Source organism: Lissotriton helveticus, chromosome 4_1, assembly GCF_964261635.1.
Source record: "Lissotriton helveticus chromosome 4_1, aLisHel1.1, whole genome shotgun sequence".
NCBI lineage: Eukaryota > Metazoa > Chordata > Amphibia > Caudata > Salamandridae > Lissotriton > Lissotriton helveticus.
Window position 1 is genome coordinate 1,495,844,860 of NC_136063.1, and position 14,222 is coordinate 1,495,859,081.

Here is a 14,222-nt window from a genome sequence, read left to right on the forward strand (position 1 = left end):
GTAGTGTGGTCAGGTCCTCCTGCTACATCAGCAGAACTGGGTTTATGGACAGACGCTGCTGGTAGTGTGGGCTTTGGCGCCATTCTAGGGACCAAGTGGGTCGCCCAACGGTGGCCGGAGGAATGGAAAAGATGGGGCCTGACCGCCAACATTGGCTTCCTGGAACTTTTCCCAGTGTGGGTGGCATTCAAGATCTGGCCAGAACATCTATGTAACCAATCAGTGGTGTTCTGGTCGGATAACATGACAGTGGTCGAATGCATAAACCAACAGGGGGCACGCTGTCCGTTCATCTTGCGCCTGATTAAAGAGATTGTGCTTCAGTGCTTAAAATGGAATGTACTCTTCAGAGCCAAGCATGTCCCAGGCGTCCTCAACAATGCAGCTGACTCCCTTTCTAGCTTTAAAATGCAGGTTTTCAGGGAACATCTTCCTGCAGCAGACCCCTCGCCAGCACGATTCCCGGCAGTACTCTGGCAGATTGGTGCCCCAGATTACAGGACCTCGTGGTTGCTAGCCTAGCCCCCAGGACCAAGACAGCTTACGAAGGGGCGTTTTTGTCTTACCGCGCTTTCTTAGGGCAGGATTGGGAGGTAAGGTGGGCACAAGAGGACAGCTTTGCGGACTATTTAGAATGGATGCACAGGGAAGGGAGATCAGTGGCAGCCGCAAGCAGACATAGGGCGGCGGTCTCCTTCTTTGCGCAGGCTAAGGGCATGCGAGATCCCACCAATAATTTTATGGTTCGCAAGGCCATGAGGGGATGGCGCCGGTTACAGGGCCACTCTGCGGATACGAGAAGGCCCATAGGATTGGCGCGGCTAGCAGCCTTATTGCTGGCATTGCACGAGGTTTGTAGCTCAGAATGGGAGATACATCTGTTCAAAGCCGCCTTTTCCCTTGCTTTCTATGGGGCTCTAAGAATTGGTGAACTGGTGGCAGGGTCAAAGGGGGATAAGTTGGGCGGCCTACAACTGACTAGTGTTAGGATCAGAGAAGATACTATGTGGGTGACAATCCAGAGGTCAAAAACTGATCAGGAATCTCGGGGTCACACCATAGTGCTCCACCGGGCCGGGACCAACCCCTGTTGCCCGGTTTCTCATGTGGAGGTTTTCCACAGGCAACGGGAGGGCACGGCGGGGGGTGCACTGTTGTGTCATGCCGATGGGAAACCATTGACTAGGTACCAGTTTAGGCGGGTCCTGGAACTGACGGTGAGACAGGCAGGCTTGGATCCCAAGGAATTTGGCACGCACTCCTTTAGGATAGGGGCGGCAACTGAAGCAGCGCTAGGGGGTCTCTCGGCTGAGAGTGTGATGAAATTTGGGAGATGGTCATCTGATTGTTATAAACGATATGTACGGATTGACATGTTATGACAGGATGATTCTCACGCTGGGTATGTTTTCTGGTTCTTGCAGTTTCTCAAACCTGTGACGCAGGGGAGGAACTCACCGCCAGGAGTGAAGGAGCTACACCGTCACAGCACAGGCAGCATGCTGGACGCGGGACAATGAATATTTGGATTGTGGGCCACTCTTATGTGAGGCGGGTGCAACATGTTTTTCTTTCAGGAGACCGTAAGAGAAGGGCGGCGCTGAAGGGGTTAGACATCTCATTCTTCGGGAGAGGGGGTCTGTGCATTTGTCAGTTCAGGAACTTCTTTCAGGGACTCCTAGCTCAGCAGCCCGACTCCCCGTCAGTGGTGATACTTCACCTAGGGGAGAATGACCTGGCCAAACTGGGGAGGCGCACCCTCATTGAGGAGATCATCTCCACTGCGGGGTGGGTGTCCAGGACTTGCCCGGGTTGCACAGTAGTATGGTCTCAACTTATCCCTCGGTGGCAGTGGCGAGGGGGGGACTCGGTCAGGGCGTTGAATCACTCGGTAAAGAGGATCAACACACAGTTGGACAAACTATTCCGAGCCCCCCGGTTGCAGACGATTCCACATGGGTGTATCTGGGGTGCACAATTCTACCTGGGGGATGGGGTACACTTGACTGAGGCAGGGAACGTCCTGTGGTCTAATAATGTCTGGGCCTGGTTGGAGGGTTTTGCTAGGTGAGCACTTTCTAGGGGAGGTCAAGACAGGGGGAGGCCAGATCGTCGGTTAACAATGCTGGCCTGTGGCGGTAAGGTCATGACCGGTGAGCAGCTAATTTTAAGGTCTGAGGGGGCGGGCATCATCCCATGGAGGTTCCCGCCCAGGGGGAGGGGCCATTGGCCCCTCCTAGAACTTCAGGGGCAAGGTAACTGGTGCTTCAAAGGGCCGCGGGTTGGAGTAGTCACGCTTTCCTTAGGCTGGTAGCCACCCCGCGCGCGCATACTTATGACGTCACCGGATGGCGCAGAGTAAGGGCGCTCCTTTAGTGGGTAAATAGAGTTCACGGCATGGACCGGGTAATTACCGGGCCCGGCTGCGCATGCGCACATCTCTAGGTAAGGCGCAGCTTGTAGGACCTGACACCGGTTAGCGACCTTGCCATACGGCCAAAAATGTAGTATACAAAAATCTGGATGAGGATGTTAGATTTGGTTAGGAAACAAGCTGTATTAGAGTCTCTGTTAAGGTTAGGCTCTCACATTTGTTGACAAATATTGTATCTAATGTCTTGATGATTTTTGTATAAAACGTTTATCATGCAATTAAAATCTTATGATCTTATATCTTAATAAATACGGCTGGGGGGTTTCGCGACCCCCCGCCTTCCAAAAGTTAACCATGTTTCATGAGCCTCTATCCTGTGTTTGGTGTGGTGAGTTGGGGGGGGGCGGCAGCCAGTCGCCGACCATGTGAAAAGGGGGGGCTCTTGGGCCCCCACCCGCATGGCGGCGCGGCGACCGCCTCCCCCTCCAAGCCTCTCGGTGGTGGGGCGTGCCCTTCCGGGCGCGCCTCACCGCCGATTGGGTGGCGCCCTCCCTGGCCCGGATGTCATTATAGGACTTCCGGGTCAGGGGGGCGGGCCGCAGGAGGGGCCGGGTGGGGGGCGTAGCCGCCCCCCCCCCTCGGGCCCCTTAGGAATAAAGAGGCAGGGAGCGCCCAGGAGACCCTCTGTTCCCTGGACGCTCCCCCACAGCGTGTCGAGCCCCGCGCTCGGGGGCTTCTTGTTTTCCCTCCCACCATCCCTGGAACAAAAAATGGTCAATGCTGTACTAGTTTGGTTTAGGTGTAAATTTGCAGGTGATTGTTTCAATTTCCCAGGCATAGTGAACTGTATGTGCTTTGTATATTTTGCTGATGATGTTTTCTTTAGGAAATTTTCCCCTTTTATGGATATGTGTTGAAATATGTTTTGTTGTTCCAATTATGTCTTGCCTTTTTTCCTTTTGTAGGTGCGTTGATGCGGGATGTGATTTAGCTGAGAGTAGTTGTCCATTAGAATTTTTTCCTATAGGTCGTCGTATTTATTAGGTGTGGGGCATGCGGTAAGGTCATGACCGGTGAGCAGCTAATTTTAAGGTCTGAGGGGGCGGGCATCATCCCATGGAGGTTCCCGCCCAGGGGGAGGGGCCATTGGCCCCTCCTAGAACTTCAGGGGCAAGGTAACTGGTGCTTCAAAGGGCCGCGGGTTGGAGTAGTCATGCTTTCCTTAGGCTGGTAGCCACCCCGCGCGCGCATACTTATGACGTCACCGGATGGCACAGAGTAAGGGCCCTCCTTTAGTGGGTAAATGGAGTTCACGGCGTGGACCGGGTAATTACCGGGCCCGGCTGCGCATGCGCACATCTCTAAGTAAGGCGCAGCTTGTAGGACCTGACACCAGTTAGTGACCTTGCCATATGGCCAAAAATGTAGTATACAAAAATCTAGATGAGGATGTTAGATTCGGTTAGGAAACAAGCTGTATTAGAGTCTCTGTTAAGGTTAGGCTCTCACATTTGTTGACAAATATTGTATCTAATGTCTTGATGATTTTTGTATAAAACGTTTATCATGCAATTAAAATTTTATGATCTTATATCTTAATAAATACGGCCGGGGGGTTTCGCGACCCCCCGCCTTCCAAAAGTTAACCATGTTTCATGAGCCTCTATGCTGTGTTTGGTGTGGTGAGTTGGGGGGGGCGGCAGCCAGTCGCCGACCATGTGGCCATTCTCCATCCTAAGTACAGTTTTCAAACCTTCATTCCTAGCTGAGGAATGCTCAACAAATGTTTGCGATAGAATACATTTATTTGAGCAAATGCTAAGGCTGTATAGCATGAGGAAAGTCCCCTTATTAGATGGCTTTATTATTTGGTGATAATAACTTAAAAGATACAACTTTTTTGGTACTAGTTGTACAACGTCTTAGGTAATAATTTATGAAAATGTTTTGGCATATGCGTCCAATAGACTAATTGTACATTATATAATTTAAAACGTATTATCGAGTTATAAAAGTATTTTAAAGTGCGTGCAGTTGAGATATTTGTCATGTCAAAGAATTAATAGAAATTCAAATAGAAACCTGTCTAGCATTTCGTTATATTTTGATGTGTTTCTAAACACAGTGTGCATTGTCAAGGCTTGACTATACAACTGAGATACACATTCGAATTCTGAGATGGCATTTACCACACAATATGTGTGGTAGCTTTCACCTCTACTTACATTTGTTTTTATCTAAAGCAGGCACTAAAAGCAGGCAGTGAAGATATCACAAAGATTGTGTTAATTTCTGATGCTACTAATTGATGTGCCCTGCATGCTAAACTGGCATTTACTTCTCGATGATGAGAAGAGCACCATCTGAAAATGTAAACCGTCTCAATAATATCCACAAACCAGCATATCTGTGTCACCCAGTACTTTTGTAAGGGACACATTTTCAGTTGTGTGATGTACAGGCCTAACATCCAGCAAGATGAGAGATAGTCTTAGTGGCGGTAGATCTTTAATCCCATTAGTTGAGGTTCTGCTTTAAAGAAACATAATTTTGGATTTGAGTTCATTTCTCTACATGATCATGTGTCAGCATACTGATGACAGAAATATTGTGCCGTTTGAATTTTGTAGTAAAATATCAGCAACTAACAGATTGTTAGGTTCAGTTGTGAGTGAGAGTAAAGGGAGGTTTCAGGTTACTCCTTTTGGACTTTCTTTGACAGAAGCGCTCTTGGCAATAGTGAATGAGATCCATTTCTTCAAACTCCATCACTATGAAACCTCATCAATTCTTATTGAAAAAAGTAGCGGGCATTGTTTAGGTGTTAACTATAGAGCATGTGCATCCTTGTTCACTTTAAAAAAAAGTCAAAGGAATTCTAAACAACATAATGCAGTTATTTTTTCCATATTTAAGGTAGATGTATTACATATGACCACAAAAGACATTTCCTCAAACAGAGTTTTAACCGTTCAAGTACTCTGCACAAGCGAGTGACACTTTATGGAGCCTTATGAAGCTGATGTCTATCCCATTGGCACTGCACCAAAATTTCTAAAGGTAGCGCTACACTGCTCTCGCTCTACGTTGTCAATGTGCACCCAGCTCACCATCTTCTCCTCGAATTAGGCAATATGAAATTAGTGTATTCTGTGTGCTTGAACTCATTGCTGCCTTGATGGAGATAACAGTAACTGTTGGGCCAGCAGGTCAGTGCTGGAGGGTGGAAAAAATGTTCCTAGGGACCAGACCAAAAGCAGAAAGCGGGGCCGTCCACAACACGGACTCTCAATACCCCCTTCAGTATTTCATGAGGTAACTGGCAGGAGACATGAGGCACTCTATAAAAACTCTATCTAATTAAATCAATAAAAACAAGGCAAGTAATGCCGCAAATACTACAAAACAAACTTCTACATAAGAAATAAGAGATAAAGAGATGTACAAAAAGTCATCAACAGGCCTCTGATGGAATGGCACTAGTGACATTGATCAGGTGCAAAACTGAAATTTTCTGGGCAAAGAAATAGTAAGAGAAAGTGTACACTGGATGAGGTTTCCTCTCCAACTTTTTTGCGTATGAAATCCCTCAAATGGAACAGAATGTTTACTCACAGCAGGAGTGGCGTTATCCTTTATCCTCCTTGCTAAGGTGCTGACACCGTCTGTTTTGATGAGTCCATACTGGCGTATGGGGGCAATGCCCACTTGCTGGCAATCCACGTACAGAGTGAGCTTGTTCCGCTTGGCGCTGAGGGAGAGCTTGTGCCAAGCTCCATCAAACAGCTTCTCCACATTCTCAAAAGTAGTGGTTTTCTCTGACCCAGATGCAGCAGCATTGTACACGTCCACGGCGTTGCTCTCCCCATAGAGACGCAGTCTGAACTGCTCCACATTGTTCTTGTCCTTTAACTCCCACAGATTCCATACTACATCTGGTGTCCCGTCCCTCATCCTGAAAGTGGAGACTAAGGAGAATTCTGGAGGGAGCCCATAGGGGCTGATAAACCTTAAAATAAATAAAATAGAATAGAATCAAAAATAGAGCTTTGTTTAGCGAAGCAAACAATCTTCTACACCAATGTACTCTCCACATTTCATTGTAGTCCTTGAAGGTGGCACAATATGATACAGTGTTTCAGGAGTGTCTAATGTAGGTTAAGGAGGGCCACATGCAAACTACGTTTGCAAAATATGCACATACGGTACATTGACATAGAATGCATCATAAGTAGCTATTATCATTAATATATGGCATGGGACTCAACCAGATGCACTGAAAACCAAAGCATTAAATGAATACCAGCCCTTTACCGTGAGATAAGCTAGGAGGTAGTTTTAAATACAGTAGATATGCAGATATTGACAGCACAAAGAGGTATCCGGTCCAACTATTACAAAATATTCCTTGGCTGATGTATGACTGCACACTGTTCTTAATCTACAAACCAGATTCTGCCACATATATTTAGAATCGTACTCATGTTTCTCCTATAACACTTACAGGATGGAGGATAATGTGCTCACAGGCCTATGGAAGAAAAAGAACATCCTTATACTTCTCTGGACCCTCCTTTGCAAGGGACATAGAAATCATGTGTAGTATTCATGAACTTTGCGAATAGGTTATAGGCTTTCAGGTTATAGTGGGTTATCAGTTATGTAGAACATGTCCATACAGTGGCGACATGTTGCGCTGTGCTCTTTGTATCTATTGGACCTGACCCTCTCTGCAGGGTCATCCCCAAACTTTTTACCTTCCCCCCTCCTGTTTACTGAACTTGCTTTTGCTGGCTTTAGGATTCTGCTCACTTTACCACTACTAATCAGTGCTAAAGTGCTCGCACCCTCTCCTATAAACATGCTAAATTAGATTTTTACCCAATTGGCACATTTAATTAACTTGTAAGTCCCTGGTACAGTAGTACTGCATGTACCCAGGGCTTGCAAATTAAGTACTACTAGTTGGTCTGCAGCACTAATTGTACCCCCATCACTTTCACTGTATATACCCCGAAGGGTACACCATACTCTACTTTCCAGCTGGGTTGGAATTATCACCGGCTCCGGGGTAAGAGAACATTCATGTATGAACATACCTTATTGTTTGAAGAGTTTTCCCCTTTACGCTTGCCAGCTTCCTTATACATTTCTATGGGGTTACTTTTCCCTCATTTTCTCTCCAGATTCACAGATCCATATACCATTCCGCATAGGTAATTTTCTTTGTTTAATTTCTAGTCCGGTTTACTCCCACCTAAATACAGCCAAAATTCTTCCCATCACACCTCTTCGACTATGGATCTAATGATCTACATTTGGGCCTTTTATAGGCAGCCGCATAACTTGTACTTCTCTCGTAAACCTCTATGCCGAGTAACCTTGTCTCACACGCATCACATCTTCACTCTTTATTCATTTGTCTGGTCCAAATCTTCACTTAATGATGCTAGGAAAGTATAGCCTACTTGTGATGTTTATATCTGCTGCATATTGAGTCACTCTGCACATCGCCGATGCACATATCTTGCTCACTTCCTCAGAAATAAATCTGTAACGTTAGAATTTCATATGTTTAACCATGTAAGGGTCCTTAGGTTTTATAGGGTTTCCACTGTCAATGGGTGTTTTTCACCTATGTCACCTTGTGGGAGAGTTCACTCTCCATTATCAATCACCACACCTTGTTATTATTTATACCATTACTTGTATCATTCCCAGCCCCGAAGAAGTCGTGGGAGTATCCTCCTAGACAAAACACGTGTCGGCTGGTTGTTGTTGCTGGTTAATTTTCTACGTGATACGAATTAAAAGAAACAGGAAACAAGTCTTCTGCGAATTTTAATGAAATTAATTCTTGAATGGACTTATGTTAATGTGACCTCATATGTATACACTAATGCATGTGTGCCCATGATTTTGATATACTATTTTGATGTAGGAGTTTTCCTACACGTATATAGGGGTTACAAGGGTCTCCCCTACCTGGTTAGCACCGTATTCATTTGAGCTTTTCTTACCACTTATGCAAATATAGCCGAGCGCCACTACTTCCTACTTACTTAAAACCCTCCCTTTTGATTTGATGAAAAGCACTGCTTAAACCACTAACGGCTAAATGATAGAATCACTTTTTGACACAGTATACTTGATGGTGTATAAATGCCCATTGAGGCTATGCCCTCCCTAAAGCCACATATGACGTCAGCAAGAATGTTAATAAAAAAACAAATCTAAAAAGGTTTTCAAAACTACCCTCCCAAGGATTTTAAAAGTATAAATTAATGAGATGGGCCTATAGCATTTTGGATAGCTTTGATTACGCTTTTTTAATGTAGGTACGATAATTGAATTGGCCCAGAAACACAATAATCTCGAATGATTGGCAGATTTCAAGATGTTGAACAAAAAGGGAACCCGGGGCTCTATAATAGATTTGAACAGGTCCATGGGGAACACTGTTTGGCACAGGGGCTTTACCAGAATGACTGAAATGGCAGCTACCACAGTCTAAGAATCATATTTCGCAATTAATTGTGCTCTCCTCTTCTCTAGCTGCAATTTAATCCTGATCTGCCACCGGTAGTGGCTGCAGCTGGTTTGACCGGGATCATTTTAGCGCCGGGACACTCTTCCTGAGTAGCTGTGCGCTCTACAAATGCTTTCATTCATTCATTCATTCAAAGCTAAAGGAAGTGCCAATCGCACACTGTCTGATGTACTTACTCTGAGGAAGTATGTTGTTGTTATGTTTACACATAGAGTGCACAAATCACAGGTGGGAATCCTGGCGCTTATAGAAGGGGAAACTGCTCAACCTAGGATGGTTAGACCTGCCATGATTTGACATGCTACCCCTGTCTTTTTTGCTTTCTGACCTCCTGTTTTGATGGTTTGCTGGATTTCCTTTTTGCTGTTGTAGTGTCTCTGCACATTTTATCACTGCTATTCACTGCTAATGTGCAAGTGCTCTTACTGTAAATTGTGTTATGCTTGTTTTACCATGATTACCATATTTGATTTACTGGTAAGTCGCCAGAACACTGCACTTTGTGTGCCCAGGGCCTGTAAATCAAATGCTACTAGTGGACCTGCAGCACTGGCTGTTCCAACCACATAGCCTTCCAAATGTAACTCAAACCTGCTAATGCACCTTAGCAGTGCACCCAGTTGCAAGGTCCTAACCTTCCCTTTTCTTACATGTAAGTCACCCCAAGATAGACCCATGGTAGCCCCTTGGGCAGGGTGCAGTGTAATGTGAAAGGTAGGACATGTAGTGGTGTGTTTTACATGTCCTGATGGTGAAATACTGTGAAATTCGTTTTTCGCTATTGAAAGGCTGTCTGTCCTATAGGTTGACATGGGAGCTGCCTTGTAACATCTTAGATATAGAGCTGGAGTTTAGGCTTCCTAACCTCAGAATTTAAAAATACATCTTTCAGTTGAGTTGTTTTTTATATTATGTGTTTGAAAGTGGGCATTTTGTTACTTAACCATCCTGTGTGCCTCTGCCCGTTTGTGTATTCACCGTCTGGTTTTGGAGTGACAGGAGCTGAGGATGTGCATTCCTGCTAGACAGTCACAAGGGGGTTGAGGTGTGTCCTGCCTTTCCTGGGTGACTCATAGCCAGGAATAGACCTCTCTGCATTTAAAGTGGTGGGGGGAGTTTTCATTAGCACCTGATTGGGCTGTGTCCGCTTTGCACAATGCTGTCTCCACCTCCTGTAGTAAAGCTGGAGACCAGAGAGGACAGAACTGGCATTTACTGAGCTCAGAGACTTTCTACCTTAAACTTCAAAGGGAAAGGTAGTACAAATATTGGGGCCCTTACCCCAGAACTTTAGAACTCTTTTGGACTAAGGAACCTACAAAGAAGAAGAGCTGCAGAAGCTGTTAGGATGGACTACCACTTTGCTGTGTGCTTTGCTGTGTTGGCCTGCAGTGGTTGAGTGTGTCTTGGGCAGTGAAAGTACTGGATTGGGCTCTCTGCAACTTATTTTCCTGAGTTTCTTCAAGGGCTTGAGGTACAGTTTGCCCCCTGTTCAAGAAGTCTCGGGAACAGCAAATACTTCAAGATCGTCTGCTTACAGCACTGGGAACTGTGTGTTTTGTGCTGCAATAGAAGAAAAAGCAACCCAACACTGCCAACGACGCCACTGCCGGCACCCTGAACTTTTGGCACGCATAGAGCACCGCCCCTTTTTGCATCGCAACCCTGATCTCACCAATGCCATCACCGAGCCGCTGCTTGCACCGTGACCTGAGGGCACGCACTTCACACGCATTGCTTCACATCGCTGCCCTGGTATCCCTGACAATGCTCCATGCCAACATCGACGCCTCGGCCTGCAACGTGGCCTGGGGGCACAGTTTGTAAGTTACACGATGCAACGCCGCATCCCACACTGCTGCCCTGGCCTGCTGGTGCCATTGACTCCAGATCGTCTACCGATGACAGTGCTTCAGCATAGACGATGACGCTGACTGCACCGTGACCTTTCAGCACTGCGCTACTTTGCTCTGCAGCCCTGATCTCACAGACGCCACTGGAAGCCATCTCCGAGCTCCTGACTGCACCACCACCTGAGGACACATCAAGCCACACTGCTCTGCTCCACACCGCAGCCCCCACGCCAGCGATCCTTACTTTAACCTCACAGAGTTCGATCTGCAAAGCGTGTGACTTCAAGCGCCCACAACTCCTGCACTGACCCCGGAACCGACGACGCCACTTCTATGGAGCTCATCACAAGGTCCACGAGGCTCTGCATTTTCAGGCTACTGCTTGCGGGTCTTCCCGACACTGTAGCTGGCTACACGATGCTGCGGTCAGCCTGAACTGTTGGATTTTTACTGTTTTGGTTCTGTTTTACACAGATAAATATTGGCTATTTTACTAAAACTGGTGTTTTCACTGTATTACTGTGAGTTATGTGCGAATGCTTTACACATTGCCTTTGAGATAAGCCTGATTGCTCATGCCAAGCTACCAAGGGGGTGTGCAAGGGTTATTTTACAAGTGTAATCCCGCTTACCCTGACTAGAAGGAAGGGTCCCTACTTGGACAAGGTGCATATCACTGCCAAATAGAGACCCCATTTCTAACAAGGACATATTGTAAGAGCCACGTTTTCAGTTTCTTTCAGAATTCTAGCACTATGCTGGCTGCTCTGGTGTGAGGGGGAGATCATTCTAGTCTTTAGGAGCCAGGTACGAAAAGGCACAGCCACTGGCTCTTCAGAGATTCTGTGGGTCCAAAAATGATGGCTTACCCGACTCTAAATAGAGCAGGCTGACCATCAGTTTGTCTGTGAGGGGATTCCACAATATTTGTGGCAGATTACCTTATCTATCAAACTCTAAATCAGGCCCTTACTCTCACGTGAACGGGGTAGCGATAAAGCACTGTAGACATTGCTAATCTTCAGACAAGTGGAGACATGATGAAGATGTAAGCTGTAACCTTGTAAATATGACCTCTGCCAAAAGGAAACAACAAACCAAAGGTCAGTGGGCCATCTTGGCACCATGTAATTACAGTATCCCATTCAAAATGGTTTCAGCAGGCAGACATTTTTGGTATTGCTTTTGGTATTTCAGTCAATGAAGAGCAAAGGGGGTTGTTTTCTTAGAGTTCAGGAAGCCCTTCAAATCTCTTCCACTCAGAAGACACATGAATACCATTAACCCCTTCCACACTCATGACGAGCTCAGCTCGTCATGAGGTACGCCTGTCGTACGCTCATGACGAGCTGAGCTCGTCATGATACGCGGGATTTGCGAATCTTTAACGCACAGCGGGAAAACGCTTAGCGCGGATGGGGTTAAGGCCATCGTTTACGTTGAATGGCATATTTAGGGTAATACCGCAAATCACTATAGTATAGCTGCACCTGCTTGTTGCCGTATAACCAGAAATGTAGCTCCAAATGCGTGATACTGTGTTCTCACTGTCGTCCATTTTTAAAGCTGCGGAGTTATCACCAGCTTTTTGATCATGCCAACTGGCGAGGGTAAAACTTTACCATGCGGGTATGTGGTTTTAACACAGTTGTGTAATGTAGTAATACCACACCAATTTTAATCACGAAAGTCATATGCACTTTTTTGATGCATGTCTTTTGGCGCCCTGGGAGGTAAACTGGATTAGCAGGAGGCTAGCACCAAGGAAATAAAGTGGGAAGATAAATATAGTTGACTTCCAAAGATTCTTTACATTTAGAAGCTTTATCTGCGATAAAGAAGGGCAAAATGGAAAAGTAAGCCTATTTGTTTCAGAATTTAAGGCCTTATCCAGAGCTTCAAGTAGGCCGGGTCCTGCCAGTGCTCAGCACCACCAGTTTTAAAAAGCAGGTGCTGAGACGCGTCCTAAATCTTAAGTCTGCATTAGTCCAACCTTCACTGCCTTTGAACTTCAAAGAGACTCTTATAGTTCTTTCACAGTCTCATGTTTCCAGAACTGAAGTATTTTCAATAGTATTTACAACGAAGCCGTAGTTGTTTCTTATTTATTTTATGTAACTAATAAGCATTAACAAAGCCAATAGTCCTGGCTTGTTGTAGGTGTAACATTACTTGCTGTATTATATATGTGTATACAATGATACCGAAACAGCAACATACCAGTTGTACGGCACACTATGCTAAGCATAGGTTTTTAGCTTAGGGGTTTTAAGCAAGCCACGCCCTCAGTTACATAGACCATCCCCGTTTGAGAGACCCCCTCAGTTTTTTCATTCCACTTAAAGCCCTGGCCTTATCTATCGAAGCTCTTTACACATTCCATATCTGTGGCGAAACGTGCTGATACATAAAGGCCCTAAAGTCTTCTTTAAAGTTGATAGCCTCGAAGGAATCAGAAAATAAGCAAGAATGTAAAATAATTTAGAGTGTTTTGGGAGGGGTGTCATATCAGGTAAGGGCACATACACTTACTCTATCTGCGGGTCAGTGAGCAGCTCACAATACATTATTTCCCATAGCTGCAGAGAATGTCCTCATGGTGCACAGTTGCTTTGCACGTCTATGTTGGATTTCTGTGATAACTGAGACCTGAGGTTGGTGTTTCATTATTCTAATAGCATTTAGGGCCTCATTCAGAGTGTAACTTGTAATCCCAAGTGGGCTGATAATTGTTGTTACCGGCCCCACTGAGATTAGATGTTTTCAGGAGTTACATGCAAGCTACTGAAAGCACCAAATATCTCCAGATAAAATTCCAGGAGTTTCTGGCACAGATTAGGTTCTGAGGGAGGGGCCGCCAGGGGCGGGGTTTTCCGTAATGGTGGAGGAGCGTCACCCCACTGAGTGAGTCAGTGAAAAATAAAATGATAATAAAACAATATTATAATTTCTTTCGCTGACTAAGCCACAGGGTCTTGGGTGGGAACAGGCTGGGCCATGGCAGGGAGGAGGAGTGGTAGATGCACTGTGAAGTGCGCATGTTGGCTTGGCGGGCAGCCTTAGACTGGCCAAACAGACATGTGCACTTAGGTTTCTCCAACCCGGCTGTGTTACACAGCTGGGTTGAAGAAACGGCACAGACTCCCAGGCTCTGTCTGGGCACAAACCAGGCCGCTCAGACCAAACCTGCTGGTGCTCTCATGCTATGTATATCATGAGAGGGGGGTTCAGGATTGGGTGGGACCTGTGCTGGTGTCCCAGGGACTGCTGGGACACCATCTGGAGTAGGAGAGAAGAGGTGCACCGAGGTGGACGGCAGCTGGACAGGTACGTTTTTTAATTATTATTTCCCTAATGCCCCTCCCAGCCCCCCACTTGAGTTTTGTGGCGGCCGCCAAGGGGTTGAGCTCAAGTGGCACTGCAGAGGGGAGTCCTGGCTGGCACA

The 14,222-nt window shown here is 46.1% G+C and overlaps 1 protein-coding gene across 1 annotated transcript in view; it reads right to left on the minus strand.

Annotated features, from left to right (window-relative positions):
* LOC144827569 (uncharacterized) overlaps window positions 1–14,222 on the minus strand; it is a 209,194-nt gene that overhangs the window by 146,346 nt on the left and 48,626 nt on the right. The window contains exon 5 of the mRNA XM_078685827.1: window positions 5,990–6,383. Within this exon, the coding sequence (XP_078541953.1) occupies window positions 5,990–6,383 (394 nt within the window). The remainder of the gene's footprint in view (window positions 1–5,989; window positions 6,384–14,222) is intronic.